This window comes from Crassostrea angulata, chromosome 6 (assembly GCF_025612915.1).
Source record: "Crassostrea angulata isolate pt1a10 chromosome 6, ASM2561291v2, whole genome shotgun sequence".
Lineage (NCBI taxonomy): Eukaryota > Metazoa > Mollusca > Bivalvia > Ostreida > Ostreidae > Magallana > Magallana angulata.
The window spans coordinates 47,929,512-47,950,683 of record NC_069116.1 but is presented as its reverse complement, the minus strand read 5'-3'; the positions used below and the strand labels follow the sequence as shown (position 1 = coordinate 47,950,683).

Sequence of the window (21,172 nt, the reverse complement as noted above, 5' to 3'; positions counted from 1 at the left end):
AAATTCATAACACAAAAAGGGGAAAAAAATAATAATAATAATAATAATAAAAAGAAACATTACAATCACTATAAGGTCTTCCGTTGGAAACGGAAGACCTTAATAATAAACATTACAATCACTATAAGGTCTTCCGTTGGAAACGGAAAACCTTAATAATAAAAAAAATTACAATCACTATAAGGTCTTCCGTTGGAAACGGAAGACCTTAATAAAGATACTACTCTTCGCTAACTAATAACGTGAATTCATCGATCTCCCAATCACAAAAATATTAAAAATTCGATATTGTAAAATTCAGCAGTTAGTTTTAATATAAAAAAAAACAATAGTTGAATATGTGTCATACACATTAATTTTTCTTAACTTTGTGTTTATCTTCTTAGTATTCTATTTCTTAAAAATGTAAACCTACCTGGTTTCGAACACAAATAACACAACGTTTCATGCGTTGCCTTTGTTTCATGCATTGGTTAACCTTAGATCACAGCTGCTTTGGAGTAACTTTATTGCAATCAACAGTAAACACAAACTGAACGCTATTGCACTTTCTAATAACCCTGTCACTAATTACTGTATTTATTGATATTGACCTATGTACCTGTCTTGATGAACTATTTACTGACAATTCAGAACATTTTGCATACCAAACTAGAAACACTGTGATGTTATATTAAGTCTATAACTTCACTGTCTCAAAATCATCTTTTATACTTGTAACAAATCTAAAAAAGTATGTTAAGCATTACATAAACTTGAAAATTCCACATATAAATTTAATTTTTTTTAGGTGGTTCTTGTGGTCGGGGTGGTGGTGGTTCTTTCTTTTTCTTCAACCTTTAAAAATATAAAGACAGCTAAATGTAAACAAATCAAGCAGAGAATATTACATATACTGAATTAAATTGAACATTACAATTTAAAGATTCTTGCATCTAAGTCGATTAATGCATAAATTAACATTGTATTGGAAAATATGTGAATATTATTTTTTGTATAAGATTTAGAATTTACGATGTACATGTAAATTTCTTAAATAGAGAGTAAGAGAGTGACTGATAAAACGATGTCAATTGGCAGCAAACGTTTGATATACGATTTACGCATATTACTTTAAAGGTTCTGTAAAGAATACCAAGGCGATTTCGTAAACCTACAATAATACACAAGTCAAAGATTCCTGTAAATACATATCACTTTATTTTTTCATGAATCACACAGTAATACAAATTATGTACCATGTGTGACAATTAATTTAAACTAATTTAAACTTTAAGTTATTCAACTTTGTTTCCTTTTTTCTGTTACAAATAAATAGTTGTGAGCGTAGAGCAATGAAAAGTCAAAAGTCGAATAGGAGGGGGAAAATCAGATACATCGCACTAAAGCGTCTAATGAGATCAACCGATGCTCTCAGCTAAAATTGTGACTAATAAATAATCCAAATATGTTATCAATATGTTATTAATGACTATAAAATGAGTTCTTCTGAATATTGATGAAATAAAACAATATATCACTACCAGGGATGAGAATGCATAAAATCAAATGGATATAATTTATTAAATATCTTAAATATCTTATGACAACACTTTATGATAAACGTGATGACTGCAAATTTTGATTACTTAGCAATAAACCTTCATCACCTGCATATTGAGTTTTGTCTCTCAGTTAATTCGATACGATAGGGCATGCTCTACATATAAACAGATTTGAATGCGAGGTAAGCTACTGACAGAGGTTAAAAAAGCAGAACTATCAACAGTCTCGATTTAAATTTTTTTTGCAAGTTTTATGGTCGATACAACGGCCTTGTCAGCAAATACAATCTTCCACTGGATCTCATGCTGACTGACGTTTTTCATACTTATTATTAGATAATAAGTAATCACCTAATTGCCTACGTTTTATTCCGTTTTCCCAATTAGGACAAATAGCACACGGCGGGTGTGACCGAGGATGCTCTCTCCTCCATGGCACCTGAGCCTACCTCCAATTTTTATTCAAACAACAAATACAAGTAATAAGTTATAAAAGTTAATATCACTTTGTCTTGAATAACTTACGGAACATCTTGGGGTTCGTTATTCTTTGGTTCGATAGGAGGTTTTGGTGCTGGTCCTTTTTTCGACTTTTTAGGCTCTAAAAATAAAGAGAAAATATACAGTTATGCGTCATATATATCCAAGTTGCAAAAGTTACACCTAAAGTTATAAAGTTACACGTATCCCACAGCACCTATAGGTTAATCATTAAATTTGTATTCAACTAAAACTAGATTCGATTTCATCAATCAAGCGCTAAGCGTTTCAACAAGTCGACATTTAAAATTTTAGGTACATACAATGTATATAGTTAACGGGTTAAAGTTTAATCGACATAATGCACAGTTTCATTGTCCGCCTTGTGTTTAAAATTTCTTAAATATACTGTGAATCAAATCAAAATTTGTTAACCTGAAGGTGGGGTGTCTTCCTCACGTGGATTGTTTCTAGGATTTGGCTCATTATTCGTCGTTGCTAAAATACATTTATTCACAGAAGTGAATATATATATATATATATATATATATATATATATATATATATATATATATATATATATATATATATTGCATTTTAAAAATCTACAAATGCATAATAAATGTGAAAATTAAATACTTCTAATATAATTTGGTTATTTTAATTTATAAAAAAAATCACTACGACTAAGGTAAAAACCAAAAATTTAATCAATTTTAAACAATAAAAATTCATCACCTATCCCTCAAATCAATATCATATTTTTTTAACCTGAGGACATGGTGTCTTTATCATATGGATTGTTTCCAGACTTCGGTTTTGAAGCAGCACTATCAGGAGAAGGATTGCCACTTGACAATGCTGAAACACAAACTTACGAACATATATATATATATATATATATATATATATATATATATATATATATATATATATATATATATATATATATATAATCAAAAGCAAAATGTCTAATTCATAAAAGGCGTGATGAAATAATTGTAGTTATGATATTATTTTTATTTTTTAAGTTGGTGAAAAAGAGTAATTCACCCGTAACTCAAGTTAGCAATAAATAATTTCAATATCCGATATTGATCTTATCTGTAAACTATCCATTTAATCAAATGTTAACCTGAAGGCGTGGTGTCTTTATCCACTGGATTATTTTTAGGCATTGGTCTAGAAGTTGTACCATTACCAGGAGCAGGGTTTCCGGTTGATAATGTTGAAACAAGAACAATATCTGATGCAGGAACGTCTTTTGGTGTTGATTTTGCTGTAGCTTGTTTTTGTAAACTTTGTTTGGGAACATCTGTTCCATTTTGAGATATTTGGTCAGAATAACTAACACTATCATCCGGTGCTTTTGAACCAGAGTTATGTTTCTTCGACAGTGAAGGTTTATCAAATAATAAAGACTGTGATGATTCAGCAGGCATAGCTGTTGGTTTTGCTTTTGAATCATCAATATCAACATTTTTCGCATCCTCTTTAGTACTTTCAAACTTAAACACACTGTTCGACGATGTGTGCGATGCTGAAACTGGATCAGAAGCAGATTTGTCATTTGACACTTGTCGTGAATCAGAAGCCTCACGTGATGGTGATTTGGATGAAATGTTCTCATGCGACACTGGTTTCAAGTTATGACCTTCATTTGATTTGGATGGATCTAAACAAATGATATAAGTATAATTAAACCATTAACATAATTTAATCTTTAAGATATTTTAACACATCCCGTGACATTTCCAGTTACTCGAATTGAAAATAAAAAAAGGACGCAAACGCAAAAGTCAACACAAAACTGTACAAGTTAAAACTCTAAATAAAAGTTACGGAAAATATGGCATGCTTATTCGAAATTTTATAATTGACATTTTGTTTTAAATATTCTTCTACATTTTCCTGTGGCAAGAAAGTACTTGTTTTAAAAACATCATACCTTTGTACAACCAACATATGTTATCTCTTTCCGGACAGATTTATTTTATGGATAAAACGAATTATAATGATTTTAAAAAGACATTTTTGATAATTGAGTTTCCTATATTTTTTTAGACTTCCTATCTATTGATAGATCGATTGATCACTATTTAAACATATTTACTATAAATGTTAAATATAACAAAATATGTTAAAGTTATTCAAAATATCCATTGAACTTTTGGTGACAATTATGATTAAAACGGATCACTCAAACGCTAAGCAAAATCTCACATTTTTAATGTGGTGTAAAAGTGAAATTTAAGTTCAAGTTCACCCCTGAAAAAATTAAATAAATGCAAATGATATATTTTATAATCTTATTATTTGTTTCTAAATTAAAATACGCAAATTGACAGTATCATAATTAAAGTGGTAGGGTTTTTAAAAGCAGAATCGTATATAACTACTCACTTTTGTTGAATTTCTCTTCATATGCGTCTCGACTTTTATCTTCTGTTGTGATATTTGCTAAAAATACAATAACATTTGATATGCAGACAATCACATTGTTCTTAATGGGTATTTTTCATTTGATGTCAATATCAAATCAATCTTGACCTCTACACAAATATTTTTGAAACTTAGAAAAATGTTTATATTTTTTTTTTTATCAAAAAGAGTATTTTATCACAAATCACGTCTTTGTTTATTTTTGCATTTCAATAAATAGATACTCTTAATACCGGAGTCTTGTTTTACCTGGAATTGAAATTTCCGTAGGGTCATTCTCCGACTCCGAAGGTTTCGAAGTATTCTTAGTATCTGACTTTACTTGTGACAAAGTAAAAACAATTGACTTTGGTTTTGATAGACTGTGGGCATCAAGCTTTGCTTTCATAAACCGGTCAGTTTCTAAGTTGGACGTAGAATTAAGAAAAGTGTCCGACTTTTGTACGGAAGCACTCTCATTACATGGCATTGGTTTTAAAGACTTGTCACTCACTGGCTCTTGTTTTGACTTGGTGTTTGAAACAATATCTTTATCTGAGTTGAGTTTTTCCGGATCATCACCAACTAATGGAGTTGAAGAAGGAACGTCAATAGACGAGGAACGAGAAACATCAATATTATCACTTGCTATGGGTGCTGAAACAAAAGCAATACTTATTACCATCATTGCACTGGAAGAATAATTCGACACGATAACTAAATCTGAAAATTAATTGTCAATTAATTAATTGTACTTTGCATTTTTTAAATATTTCTGCAGTTGAGCAGTTACTTTAATAAAATGTTCAATTGAAAGCAGAAATTTTCAAAAAAACGTCAAATCTAGACACTGCCACAAAACTCAGAACTTAGATATTCTATATAAACTTTGAAACATCAGAATTTGATTCATCGGCATATTGACACATAATCATGACAACTTTGGGGCAAGCGGACACATGACATATACTTTGAATTTATATTAATACCCTCAAAAACGACAATATTGATAAATGTATAAGAAAACCATTTTCACATGAAATAAAGTATTTAATGATAAACAAGGTTATAGCGAACACGCTTATAATGAATTGACGCTTACAGCGAAGTGAATTTCATTCCCCAAGTCTCTTTTTCATGTTGTTAACTTGATGGATATAACGAATTACGCTTATAACGAAGTTAAATTGGCCGTCCCTTGGACTTCGTTATAAGCGCGTTTTACTATATATTCCTTTTTTTTTTTTTTTTTTTTTTTACTTTTTTCGAAAATAATATCTCTTATTACAAAATTTGTACTTTTACATGTAATATTTGTTCAACCTAATACAACAGTGTTCATACGCATTTTTAAGTTTCATTGTTTTATCAATTTGAAAGCCTTGTTTATTTAAAAAAAATATTAATATTGACTTAATGTTTTGATGAAGAGTATGAAAAATTATTATGCATAGAAATTAAACTATTCTGTTATCTTTCAATTTTTCATTAATTGTTTGCCTTTTGTCTTAAATCTCTTAAGTATCCTGTTAATCAAATTGAAATTTTGTTAACCTGAAGGTCGGGTATTATCCTGGAGTGGACTGTTTCCAGAAATTGGTTCTAACCTAGTGGAATCATTGGGAGCTTCATTCGTTGCTGAAACATATTTATTTACAATATATATATATATATATATATATATATATATATATATATATATATATATATATATATATATATATATATATATGTGTGTGTGTGTGTGTGTGTATGTGTGTATTGCACTCAAAAACAACTTATGCAAAATGTCATGTAACATACCCTAAAAACGATTGTATTGACTGTTTTGGCTAGAACGTTTGCGATTTACTTTGAAATAGCAAATTCAATGCAAATGCATGTTAATATGCTCAGTGACAAATTACACATAACTTTAAGTTTGGGATTTTTATACTGTCGTTATTTGATTGATACATGTCCTATCCAGATTAAGCATAAAATATTATGTTATTCTGTTTACCTTGTACACCTGGACAAGGCTCTTGTACAAGCAATAGTGAACTCTCATTAGCTAAAAATAAAATTAAGTAATGAAAAATTAAGCTTTACTGTTAAAGCATTTAAAAAAATACTTTCATGCCGAAAACTTTATTATTGTAGTATAATTAGAATCATTTGTCTAATTTTCATGGATTCCATAGGCCTTTATTATTCACGAATTCTCATTCTCAACGAATTATCAAACACAGTATCAATTCATTCACCATCATCATAAAAAATGTACATATCATTCCATAAAATAAGGTCCCCGTGAACAATTAAGCAATGGACAATCAACGAAAACTTATCCATATAATTGAGTATAATTTTTTTTTTTACAAACCTATATTTCCTTCCTCTTCATCATTAGAACTTGTTTCCACATCACAAGTCAGCACTGTGAAGTAGTATTCATATACACATACTTGTAACAAATACTTGCAATTTCATGACCATTGGTATATTGATTGGATTGACGAGTAATAGTACTGCTTCGTTTCAAAAGAATCTGATACTAACAACTCAATTGACTCTACTAGTATATACAACAAGAGGCCCAGGGCCACATCGCTCACACGAAAAACAATTGCCTTAATTCTGATCAAATAAGCATTACAGTATCAAAATATCTTGACAACTAAGTACAGTAGATCTTGCTAAAAAAAAATGAAAATCTGCCAATTTTTATCCACCTCTTCTTTTTTTGGTAAATACCAAGCCCCTTTTGTTGTTGTACCGGTAAGAAGATTTTTCTCTATTCCTATACCCCCCCCCCTCCATTTCGTGGCCCGACTTTTCTCTATGGAATCATGGTTTCATCAAACTTAAATCTGCATAACCTGTGCTTTCACACTAAGTACTGAGTTTAGGACCGAAACTTTCTCAAAATATTTTTAAAGATTTTCTCTATATATTCCTATGTAAAAATTTAAACCGCCATCACGGCCCCGCCCTACCACTAGGGACTGTGATTTTGCAAAGCAAACTTGAATTTACACTACCCAAGGATGCCTTTACACAAGTTTAAGCTTTTCTGGCCAAATACTCTTTAAAAAGAAGATTTTTAAAGATTTTCTCGATGTATTCCTATGTAAAAATTCATCCCCCATTGTGGCCTCACCTTACCCCTGGACAATTATTTAAACAAACTTGAATCTATACGATCTGGGGGTGCTTCCATTTTAATTTCGGCTTTCCTGGCCTAATAGTTTTGAGAAAAAGATTTTTAAAGATTTTCTCTATATATAAAAATTTATCCCCCAATGTAGCCCCGCCCTATCCCCAGGGACCATGATTTGAACAAACTTGAATTTACACTACCTGAAGATGCTTCCATTTTAATTTGGGCTTTCCTGGCCTAATAGTTTTTGAGAAGAAGATTTTTTAAAAAATTCTTAATATATTCCGATGTTAAACTTGATCCCCCTATTGTGGCCCCATCCTACCCACAGGATCCAATATTTGAACAAAAATAAATCTACACTTCCTGAAGATGCTTCCATTTTAATTTGAGCTTTTCTTACCAAATAGTTTTTGAGAAGAAGAGTTTTAAAGATTTTCTCTATATATTCCTATGTAAAACAGGATCCCCCCATTGTGGCCCACCATACCCCCGGGGACCATGATTTGTACAAACTTGAATCTACACTGCCTGAGGATGCTTCCATTTTAATTTGAGCTTTTCTTGCCTATTAGTTTATGAGAAGAAGATTTTTTTAAAAATTCTTTATATATTCCTATGTAAAACTTGATCCCCCTATTGTGGCCCCACCCTACCCACAGGGACCATGATTTGAACAAACTCGAATCTACACTACCTAAGGATGCTTCCACTTTAATTTGAGATTTCCTGGCCTGATAGTTTTTGAGAAGAAGATTTTTAAAGATTTTCTCTGTATATTCCTATGTAAAACTTGACCCCCCTCTTGTGGCCCCTCCTTACCCCCGGGGACCATGATTTGAACAAATTTGAATCTACACTACCTGAGGATGCCTCCACACAAGTTTAAGCTTTTCATGCCTTATAGTTTTTGAGAAGATTTTTGAAAAATACCAACGAATTTTCAATATTCTCAATTATCTCCCCTTTAAAGAGGGCGTGGCCCTTTATTTGAACAAAATTGAATCCCCTTCACCTAGTGATGCTTTGTGCCAAATTTGGTTGAAATCTACCGAGTGGTTCTTGAGAAGAAGATGAACATGTGAAAAGTTTACAACGACGACGCCGACAACGACGACGCCGAAAACGACGACAGACAACGGACAAATTGTGATCAGAAAAGCTCACTTGAGCCTTTGGCTCAGATGAGCTAAAAAGTATTACAAAGTGCTTGAATATAATGAATACCTTTGCGAAATCTTTGGAGATTGAGAGATTTTCTCTTATAAAACAAAATGAAGAACACAATTACACCAGCCAAGACCAAAGCAAGTATCACAAGGAAAGCAGTTTTGATGGAATCATTGGTTTCATTTCTGGAAAAAAGCATGTTATTTTCTTTATATAATGAAAAACATTAAGAAATTAACTCTTATTGTATAAAAAAGCTGCATTATATTATATCTTGTTCTATTTTGACGAAAGCTTTGGCGAGTCTAATCAAATATAACTATTGAGAAATAGATCATATTAAAATATTCTAATAAGATAACCAATAAGGACGGCATAAAGAACGTTTACTTTCTTTAATTTAGTGATGTTTCTTTATTTGCACATAATAATGGCGTGAGAATAACGATTGTCTTATAGTGATATCAAAATAACAATGTGATATTATCTGCCGAATATTACATGCCTAAAGGCAAAGTATTTCCCGACATTTTGTAAAGCTGCTTCTGATAGGAATTTTTTTTTTTTAAATGAAACTGTTTAAACTTGAATTTCATGAAATGTTATTTATGAAACTGGAGTAAGAGTATAGCAAGTAAGTTTCATTTATGCTTTTATCAACACTCTGTCATACAATGTACATACCCAAAATATTCCTTTGTCACAATTGGTGTTGTTTCCGGTTGTGATGATGGTGATGTACAAACCGAACAAGAAGTTTGTGTCGGTGTTTGGTATTTGAGTTTGTAACATCTTTGATCTAAAATAACAAATATAATCAGAATCAAATTAAAACTTGTCAATTGATTATTGTCAAATTAGTAAATAATATTACATTTTTACTTTGAACGGAGATACCCTGCCGAGATATTATAAAACCAGGAGTAACAAAACTTACAGTTAAAAACAATACGTTTTGTTTCCTCACGCTATGCTGTTTGTTTGCCTCATTGTAGTCCAGGAAGGAGAAAATTCAACATCCAAAGTGCCTCTATTATTTGATCAATGACCTTCATTCTATAGCTAACACTTGCAATTCTTGAAAACCCCCACCTAATAGTCTTGTGTTGAGCAATCATTACTTTCCATAATAATGCACTCAATTTGAGCTGAGATGTGAGAAAATAATAGTTTAAGCACGATTCGATTGCAATATATTATCTTAATAAAAGTAAAGTTTCGCAATCACCATTTAGAACCTCTAATATAAAGCTAATGGATTTCTGTATTCTGGGGTAACTGTTTTATGTCAATTCGTATCCAAAAGTTTTGTATCATATATTGATTCAATTTGTATATTTATATTTTACAATGCCAAATAAACCATATTAATGAAAACTGTTAAAAGAAAATTATATATTTACAGAGTTTAGTAAAGAATAATATTTTGTGGTGGAAGGTTTTCACGAAGAAATTGCACATTTTTTTTTTTATAATTAAATAGTTTAAGAGCACTGTTACTTTAGCCTCCTAACATTTTTGAACAATATTTTGATATTTCTATCGATAAATTTTGGCATATTTAGCTTATATTTCATAGAAGTAAAGAAAAATAACTCCTATTTTTTTTTTACTCATATTAGCTTATTGTATGCCATATCTCAATTTTTTGAGATGTGACCCCTACTCTTTTTTTTACTTTTATATGAGATTAAATGTATGTCTACTGGTATGCAAAGATTTACAAAGTTGGCATTACTATTATCTTTTTATTTGCGTTAAAATTTGATAACTCCAAAATTTTGTAACAATCGTCCATTTCCTGTTGTATTCATTATGTACTAGCACTTGAAGCCATCAGTAAAAGCAAGGTTATTTTAAACTTTGACTTAAATATTACTTTTACATTATATGTAACTACATGTGTTCAACTTCATACTGTATTGAAATCATGACTAAATAAAAGTACAACTACAGATATTTGTTTGAATTCTTTAGATAATCAATTTCCATGCCAAATTTAAGCAATAATTTCAGGAAAACTATAATTTTAATTTGGACCCCACATTTCCAAAATATGGCATGTGACATATGTCACAAATAAAATAATTGAACATTTTAGGTCCCCGTCTTTATATTCAAGATGTTTTTGGATGATTGACATCACTAGTATTTCAGGTGCCAACCTCCATAACACATGTTAACAATATACAAAGTTTGTCATGTAGATGACTACTAAGGTGGCTTTAAGGCCATGAGTTTGGTTCCTCAAAAATGCTATTTCTTCTAGTGTGACAGCATCTAACATTTTGATGCAACGCCTTACATGTAAGTATAACAAATTCAAGGAAACATGTTATAAACAAAATATACAATATAAAAATATATCCGAACTCATTTGAAAATGTCTGTGTGTATATATATATCTATATATATATATATATATATATATATATATATATATATATATATATATATATATATATATATATAAAAAAAGAAAATTAAAAAAAATGTAAACATGCCCGTGTACATGCTGATTCAAAACAAGCACAAAACAAGCACAATAAATAAAATTTAATGGTATAATAAATGTTTGATTGTAAAACTTCGATAATTTATAGCATTTTTGGTGACTCGTTGTTTTGTGTTAAGTCATGAAAGTATACATTAACAGTGCTACGTTATTATAAAGAAATGCCATTACAGTACTTACTTAACTCTCGTTATTGGGTTATATATTTATTATTTAATGCTCGTTACCATTATTCCATCGATAAACACCAAAGAAAGTTTAGATGTATTTGCATTTATAGGCGTCGGTGTATGGGTAAATATATATATATATATATATATATATATATATATATATATATATATATATATATATATATATATATCTTCTTAAGAAAACCGATCGTGATTAATATCTCATTAAAATCTGACAGGACTGGCATCTACACGTCAAGTTCAAATAAGAAAATCGATTGATCGAAACTTAGCATAATAAAAAAATCCCTGGCTGCTCGAACTGATGCCAGACTCAAATTTGCTGCTTATTTAGAATTGTATATTATGAATTTTTTAGTTACTTTTATTAACTCAATTAATTATTAAATGAAATATACAAAAATATAAACAATAATATGTTTAAAATAAACAACATCAATCAACCAGACTTGATATTGAATTATTAGGAACCGACACTCTAAACCACACCTGATTGTTGCATCATGATAATATTGAGAAAATACAAGTAGTTATAATGGTAGTTGTAGAGTGTTTCGGCGGTAAAGTTAGCCTCATCAGGGGTCCAGATTTTATGTATCTAATGTAAGCGAGATTTTATCAAGAGATCTTCTATATTTTTGTGTTTACTGTATGCAATGATAGGTTCCGTGTCAAATAACTGTTTGCAAATTGAGTCCGTCTTCAAAATGTTCCAGTACTTCAATAAACGTTTTTTTTTTAATCCTTTGACGCGGGGGTTGAATTGTGTAACCATGACGTGTGGATGCTTGAGTTTAATTTTTTCCTCTGTTTTACTCAGTAAGAGTTTCCTTTCTTTTCCTGAGATTTCGTCAATGATCGGATTTATTTCCTTTTCAGAGTAACCCCTCTTTAATAAATGCCCTTTGAAGTCCTTTAAAATTATATTGAGGGTGGATGGATCGTTTGTGTTTCTTGAATGCCTGATACATTCTCCTTTGATAAAACCTTTAAATACTGATGCGTTGTGTGCGCTATTTCTATGAACGTATTGAAAATTATTAGTTGGTTTGATAAAGGATTTGATATCCAGTTTTTGACAATTGCTAAATCTTAGGCCCTTGTAGACCGTTGTATCAAGAAAATCCACGGATGTTTGAGAAATTTCAAATGTAAATTTAAGATGCTTGTGACAGTTGTTACTGATGTCAAAAAACTTTTGGATTTATTTCTTTTGATCCATCAAAAATGATAAATCCATCATCTCTGAATCTTCCATGAAATAGTATTTTGTTAGAATACTGAAATTGAGATTCTATGTATCGAGTAATTTCGTACATTCTCATATTCGAAATTTCTGGCGAAGGTATTGCACCAATGCTACATCCTATAATTTGCTTATAGTATTTCCCGTCAAATTCGAAGTATTGTTTTCTAATACGCATCTGAGCAGGAAAATTAAATCTCCGACATCTGGATGCGGTATGTCTAAATTGCTCCTATCAGCGTTGGTGTACGCAAGTTCAACAGCGTTTAGTAGTTCTTCAATTTCCATGTTTGTATACAAACTGGTTACATCATAAGTGATCAGTAGCGCATCAGTAGGAAGTTGTAAAGATTCGATTTTATTGATAAAATCAGTTGTGTCCTTGATATAGGTTGATTGTTTTTGTATAATGGGGATAAGAAAGTATTCACAATATGTCCCAATTTTTCTTGTTGGTGTATTGCATTGCGCAATAATTGGCCGTCCGGGGGGTAGCCGTCTGATGCTACATAGGTCATTAAGTAGGGCATTTCGGACGTTGTCCTGAATTTTGTGTATTTTAGGGAGCAGGTAGAAATGACCCCATTTTAGCAGCGGCTTTTGTTCCTTAAGAAATCGTAGAGTATCTTTATCTATGGAGCCCCTTGCGTGCATTTCATTAATTCTCTTTTGAATTAGGTCGTGCAAGTGTTGTAAGTCAGGTTTTTGTACTTGCATGTTATGTTTTGAAAGTAATTGACGCTCCGCCTCAGAAATATACTGATCTCTGTCCATTATAACTATACTACATGTATGACTTTTGTCAGCTTTCTTTATGACAATATTGGAATTGTTCTTTAGCGAAGGGGTGCGATTCTTTCGCTATTTACCAGATTATCTCTGAGTGTTGTGGTTGTGATAAACGACAATTCTAACTTCGTTTTGTCAATGTATTTTTCGAGCTCATTACAAGTTGTAGGGAGTTGATACCCCGACGATTTTCTAAATGGGTGAAGTTTTGAGACGGCACCGGTATCAAAGTGATATCTGCATCTTAATGTTCTAGCAAACTCATCAAAATCTCTCTCGCTTACATTAGATACATTAAATCTGGACCCCTGATGAGGCTTACTTTACCGCCGAAACACTTTACAACTACCATTATAACTACTTGTATTTTCTCAATATTATCATGATGCAACAATCAGGTGTGGTTTAGAGTGTCGGGTCCTAATAATTCAATATCAAGTCTGGTTGATTGATGTTGTTTATTTAAACCAAAGAAAGTTTAGATGTATTTACATTTATAGGCGTCGGTGTATGGGTATATATATATATATATATATATATATATATATATATATATATATATATATATATATATATATATCTTCTGAAGAAAACCGATCGTGATTAACATCTCATTAGAAACTGACAGGACTGTCATCACACGTCAAGTTCAAATAAGAAAATCGATCGATCGAAACTTAGCATAATAAAAAAATCCAGGGCTGCACGAACTGACGCCAGACTCAAATTTGCTACTTATTTAAAATTGTATATTATGAATATTTTAGTTACTTTTATTAACTCAATTAATTATTGAATGAAATATACAAAAATATAAACAATAATATGTTTTACTTTAATGATTCTTTGATGAATTCCTTAACTCTTGTTATTGGGTAATATATTAATTATTTAATGCTCGTTACCATTATTCCATCGATAATCACCAAAGAAAGTTTAGATGTATTTACATTTATAGGCGTCGGTGGATGGGTATCTAGTCGGACATCTCTCGCTTTCATCAAATTTCAGGCATTCAAATCCAATCTCGTAATTTTCCTCAACTCGCTTTTTGTCGGTGCTGTATCTAGCACAATATCCTGAAACAAAAAAGTAAAAGATAAATTGTAACTGTAAGTTTGTAACTTACGATGAGAATTAAATCATTTAATAGGAGAAAATACAGAGATTGTTTATCAATGAACCCAAAGAAAATCATCAGGAATTCACGTAGTTAATAAATTGACTTGAAAAATTGATATACATAGACAATTGACCTCCTACATTAATTCCATACCCCCAAAAGAGCAAACCATCATTCAAAATATAACAAAATCAAATTTCACATTAGAATTAGCAAATCTGCTAAGAGAAACATTGACAGAGCCGCAATAAGGTCTTCGATATAAACATCGTTTTGACTGGAACTATTTCATTATCGTTGCGAGAAAAATTGGAATTTCTTATCTGATAATCCACTAGGGAAATTTCTGGCATATTAGAGAATAATGTCCGTGGCTTCGCATTGATTATATGAAAATTATTTTATCAATAATAATTTCTTCTTTTATTCAGCTCTTGTATGTAGTTCGAATTCACTCCGGCGTTTTTATGAGTAAATTTATTACGTTACGTAGAAGGTTTAATTTGCAATTTTGAAAAAAACTTTTTTCCTAATTTCAAGAATCAGCTGATAGCTATAGGTTAGTATTCTGTATCATTTTACTGCTCTACACGTTAATAACTTGTAAGCATTGTTAAACCAACCCTTTAAGGAAGGAGTCTTCTCGTTATCAGACCTACTTCTCATATTAAGAAATTCATGAAATTTTGACAGAGTCAAAACGATCATAAAAACAAATGCCATTTGACCATCTTGTTTTCACCTCAAGGTCAGGTCAAGTCCACTACCTTTTTCTTCAACTTCAAGGATGATAAAAATAAATGTAGTTTTCTTCATTAATGTAGATCTGTTTCAGATTGAAGTTTCTATTCTTCAACAAAACGATAGAGTATCAGAATGTCTGTCAGATGAAACCACTAAATTGGAATAAATGTTTAAACTAAAAATAATATTGATTAGCCTGCATTTCCTCTATTTTGTTTTACATTTTTGAAGATATTTTATTTATTTTTTATGCTTCCAATATTAAAATATTTCTGATTTTTACATAAAATGAAGACCTTATATAAAGATATGAATTGACAGAAATGTTAATATTGACTATTAAGTAGGAGAAAGCAATCCGATTTTAGTGATTTTTTTCACACAAATCTATTTATAGAATGAGCGTTTAAAAAAGCTATAAAAATGTAATTTGATTAGCAAATCATTTTTTAAAAACTTATTATGAAACCCACGTATCTTATCATTAGTTCACATTAATTGAAAAAATCAAAGATTAATGTTATTGTTTAAAATGTACTCGTGAATCTACAGCAATTCCAAATTGCAAAAAGATGTGACATTTTCCAACGCCAATGTTCCGCCAAAATATAGTCCTTGTTAAATTCTAAAGACTAATTACCATTTCTATGCCAAGTTGAATGATAGTTTAAAAAAAAGAAAAAAAATATGATATAATAATTTCCTCTCATAAAGATTTAATGAACATTTAATCAAATTTCCTTTTGACATGTCGAAAAACATGAGAGACTCCTTCCTCAAATACTGCTTCTAAAATTCACAAGATGCACATAAAAAAGAAAAAAAAACCACGCACCCTCTCCAAAATAAAATTTCCTAAATTTACGATGATAATGAAACCCGATATTGTCCCCTGCTACCAAAGAAAGGGTGTGACCGAATTGTCACACAGAAAACATTAAATATCCCACAATGCCCCTTAGATCTTACATTGAATACATTGAAATCATGTAGAGCAGAGGATCTTATTAAAAAAATTAACTTTTGAACATGAATCACATAACATCTAGTTGATTATGATCTCGATATAAGAGAGAGAGAGAGAGAGAGAGAGAGAGAGAGAGAGAGAGAGAGAGAGAGAGAGAGAGAGAACCTTGCAAATAGAAAATTGGTGCACAAATTTCCAGTGTCATAGTTTGCCGTTGATTTTCCAAGCAATGATATTGAAAATTTTCTGGTTCTGTACATGTTTGAAAAGCTGCCAAGCTGTCACAGTTTTTTCGCCTTGCAGCAATATTCCATTCTGTTTTGTTTTTTGGACAAGATTCAACGTACGAAATGGTTGGCATCGACTGATTGCAACCGTACAACCCTTCGCAAATCTGCGTATAAAAAATCTCTAAAAATTAAATATTCTTAAAATGTCAAGTCAGTAACTCATGTTCTGTAAATTAATTTGAACAAACAGGAACTTTAATTTTAAATTTATTCTATCTTACTGTACATTACCTGTATGTATACAGCAAAACTGAATACGAAATAGATGAAGGTATCCATATTTTCTGGATCAATCTTGTCACCAAAGAAGATTTGGTAAGACACACTGTGAACAAAAGACATGTAGAAGGCATTATATATTTTATTGTACAATATTTATCAGCTCGAAAATAAGTAAAAACAAAATAATTTGTTAAAACAAAAAAAATTGAATCAATGAAAGAAGATCGTTTGAAGCCACTTAACTTAATTAACTATATTTGGATTTCTATCTTTAAATGGCATATATTTATAAAACACATTAAAAATATGTTTTGTATATCTCGGAAGATTCCATAAATAAAGATATTTATATTTAATTAACAATAGCTTAAATTTTAATGTTGAGTGCAAACAATTACATAACAGTTCAAACTATAAGTGGTAATGAATTTTTGTAATTCTGTGTTCATCGATTAAAAAACAAACACGTGATCAAAGAACAGATCAACAGGAACTACCAGAAATAGGTCGTTTACAATCCTTCCGCAATGAGTTATACATATTTCAAAATGGATTTTGAGTATGTATGTGTATTCATTTTTGCCACGAGATTCATATACGGTAAATACTTTGACTTCTAGATTCACTTGTTATTTTTTTCATTATATGAATATATATATATATAAATATATCTATAATTTTGCCGTTGCCAAAATCTACAATTGAGGTTTTTTCAATGTCAGATAATCAAAACGCTTAAACTGCTACAATGTATATTCTTGTGACAGACGTGAATCTCTTTTTAGTGTTCACAGAATGTCCAGTTGGTTATCATGGTTTAAATTGTTCAGAACCCTGCAGACATCCTAACTATGGAACTTTATGTCAACAGATCTGCAATTGCACAGACGAGTTATGTAACCATATCAAAGGATGTTCTCAGCAGGACGAAGGTAAAACAACCTTTTCATTGTCTGAAAATTAACTTTTTCTTTGTTCAAATACTCAAAAGTCTATCAAGTTTATCTTAAAAGTATGCATGTTTATATTTTGAAAATACATTTAATTCGAATGTAAATCTAATTTAATCTTTTCCTTATTAAAAGAGGTGAAGGTTGATACAGCTTTTGTTATCACTACAATGATAGACATTTTATCTGTTCCGTTAGAAACAAGAAAATACAACGTTACAATATAGTTAAGATATATTCAGAAGCCAAAGTTTTTACACACAATAAGTTTCCTATTTTTTCTTTAAGAATGTTTAGATGGATACTATGGGAAGGGCTGTGTTTCTCCATGTAGATATCCGAACTATGGCACGAAATGTCAATCCCAGTGCAACTGTAAGATTACAAATTGTGATCACAAAATAGGATGCAAAACAGGTAACTCTACTGTACCAAAGTCTGACGGTAAGTTATTGATGATGAATTGGAATAAGAATAGTATTTTAATGATATCGAACTGAACGAATTCATTGACAGATGTGATCGTATTTGCCTCATATGCATTCTCAAAATTCTCGGTCGCATCAATTATTTTACAATAAATCACTATTCTTCAAATTCTCTGTTTAGTGAGGGCAACTCAAAGGAATAGCGAAGGCAATAGAATATAAAAAATAGAATTATTAAATGTTTCAAAATATTTACACCATATTTCATGTTTTGGTAGAATATCTTATTTATTTTTCATCCACAGATAATACTACAAAAAGAGATGATTCAACAGACCTCTTTCAAAAGCACCCTGTAATTTTTCTTATTGGCGGATCAGTATTGTTAATATTTATAGTGATAGTATCATGTGCAGTGTGTATTAAACTGATTAGAAAACACAGGGCAAAAAAGAAGAGGGAATTGGAAGGTAACTTTGATTCTGAATTTAGTTCCTTTTCGTATCACGACGATGCTAATACCAGGGATCCATCTGTCAGGTATTGTGATAACATGGAAGTCCGGAACAACCATAAGTTTGAAATATACGAAAATACAGTTTTTTAAGGAAAATGTTATGTTTTTATATTCACCAATATATGGACGTGTCGTGTCTAACGGTGCAATTGTGTGAAGAGACTTCCTCTTTATTTAAAATGATACGGAAGAAGACTAGCTGTTACTATATAAAGTAAACATTTTTTACATACTGTAATGGAAAGGAGCTTATTTTTACACAAAAGCATGGTATGGGGTTTAATATCATTCAAATATAGAGAATTCAAGAGGGAAGATTATTATTATGACAAATGAGTTAACTTGTGGTCAAATACATTAAAGCCTTCCTCATTTCCTAAATGTGAATGCACTTGATAGGAAGATTTAAGTGTTAATTATAGATTTGAGAAATGAAAATAACGTTTGATCTTCCTAGTTCCTTAAAAGTTGACTGAGTTTAATGTTGGCTATTTAAACATGCATTTGTTAACCAATGACCGTAGCTCACCAAACTCTTGTGCTATTTGAATTAAACTTTTGCATTGATTTATCCTTTAAACGGATAGATGATGTATATTTGTAAAAATGTATTTGCAGTTTTCTGATAATGCGAGTACAGTTTGGTAAATTTATAATTAATTGTCGATAAAGACATTGTTCTAAAGTTTTGAATTTTTTGCAAGAATAAATCACTTTGTTAGTTTTGGTTTTATTTTTTAGGTGATTATTTGGAAGGGGGGGGGGGTCGTAAAATTATTACTTATGTCATGACTTTGCAAATTTCATAAGCATTATCCAAACGTTTTATTTACATGTGATAGCAGGTGTATTTTCCATGAATTTCAAGTAAAACAATAAGAGATTTGTATTTATTTTTAAAGTATTTATATGGGTTCCATTTGTCACATTTTAAAATTTATAGGATTCATTTCCTGAAATGATTTTGGTGTATATTTTTTGTACATTTGTAATTACTTATAAACTTATAGAAAATGCATTGTTTTTTCTGATTCTGAAAATAATTATGATTCCATTACTGAGAAATACAACAATTACTTGGAAGTAAAACAAGGAACTTTTGTCTTCCTTATTTTTATAGTATTATATCATTCTATTGCAAGGTCGCCTTAGGTTTAATAATAGTAAAATGTATGTGATCTTCTCATAATTATGTTCTAGATGCGCAAGGAGGCTATATCTTTCTCAGGATTTTTATGACATTTTGATATGGCGAAGAGACAAAGTTATCAAAGGGTTATTTATAAGTTTTGTTGATGATACATTGTAGCTATATGCATTATTTCTTTTGAATTTATTTTTCACTGGCTACTGAACAGATACATATAGCAGAGAGCTTGTTATTTAATACACAATAATTTAATTAAGAAAAGCACAGAGGCCCTGCCAACAATGGTCCTTGGTTCATGGTAGATAGTAAATATTCAGTAAAAATTCATCTGAAAATTAATTGTGGACACCAAACCTAGGAAAGCACCTTCCATCATTGATTACAACATAGCTTTAGACGGATAGATGTTTACAAATTCAAGGCCAAGTCAAATCTACATCAGTATGCTTCAGGTTTAATATCAAATCAATTCAAAAAAATTGAAATGTTCCAACGTAAAAGATTTCCTTCTCAACACAGAAAATGTACCGACTGAATTTACTTTGCGTAGGTGCATTAATTGTGTGGCTCTCTGTTGTATTTTTACACCGGGTAAAGTATTTCTCTATCCAACAGATTTGTCGTTCCTGAACTAAGTTTCCCTATCAATAGCAAGTTCATGAATTAAGCATTTAAATTCCAATTTCTATTGGATTCTATTTGTACATACGTTCTTAAAAAATAAGATTTGACCAGTAGCCTATAACATACCTGCAATTGCTGTAATACATGTAAGTAACCCGTGATCTCCATGAATATTCTTAAAGTGCTTTTTATCATGTCGAATTTAAACAATCCAATTTTTTTGTATATATGTCAGATAAAATAGGATAAGCACCACTTTCTGCATATCGCAGATAAGTTTGACGTTTGTATTCAGTTTCCCAGTATAAACTAATTGTTACTTTACCTTACATAACAGTTTATGCTATAGGTATACCTTTATTTCCTGTATGGTAGTACTGATTTCACGTATACTGACAAGTTTCATTTTGTGTGAATTATCATAATTCATAATAATTATGAGTTTTCTTATACTTGTATTATATATCGCAACTTTAACGACAATACTCTTTGATAATATATATATTTTACGCAAATTATCAATTACACTAAATAAAAATCATACCATTGAAAATATGGCATTAAGATTTTTTACATTACCTGGACAAATCATGGACCCCGAAACACCTGGAATTTACCAGAATTTCTACTTTCGTTTTAGCAAATGTACCCTAAAA

The 21,172-nt window shown here is 30.5% G+C and overlaps 1 protein-coding gene across 1 annotated transcript; it reads right to left on the bottom strand.

Moving 5' to 3' along the window:
- Positions 1–304: 304 nt before the first annotated feature.
- On the bottom strand, positions 305–16,947 carry LOC128187559 (cell surface glycoprotein 1-like). The gene is made up of 14 exons (XM_052857975.1): positions 16,857–16,947; positions 16,501–16,729; positions 14,452–14,580; positions 9,442–9,556; positions 8,815–8,942; positions 6,811–6,864; positions 6,448–6,498; positions 4,716–5,102; positions 4,428–4,484; positions 3,160–3,699; positions 2,796–2,885; positions 2,460–2,522; positions 2,070–2,145; positions 305–837 (listed from the first exon to the last, which is right to left on the bottom strand). Exons 1-14 carry the CDS (start codon positions 16,902–16,904, stop codon positions 777–779), a joined length of 2,028 nt encoding a protein of 675 aa, XP_052713935.1. The 5' UTR covers positions 16,905–16,947; the 3' UTR covers positions 305–776.
- Positions 16,948–21,172: the final 4,225 nt, after the last annotated feature.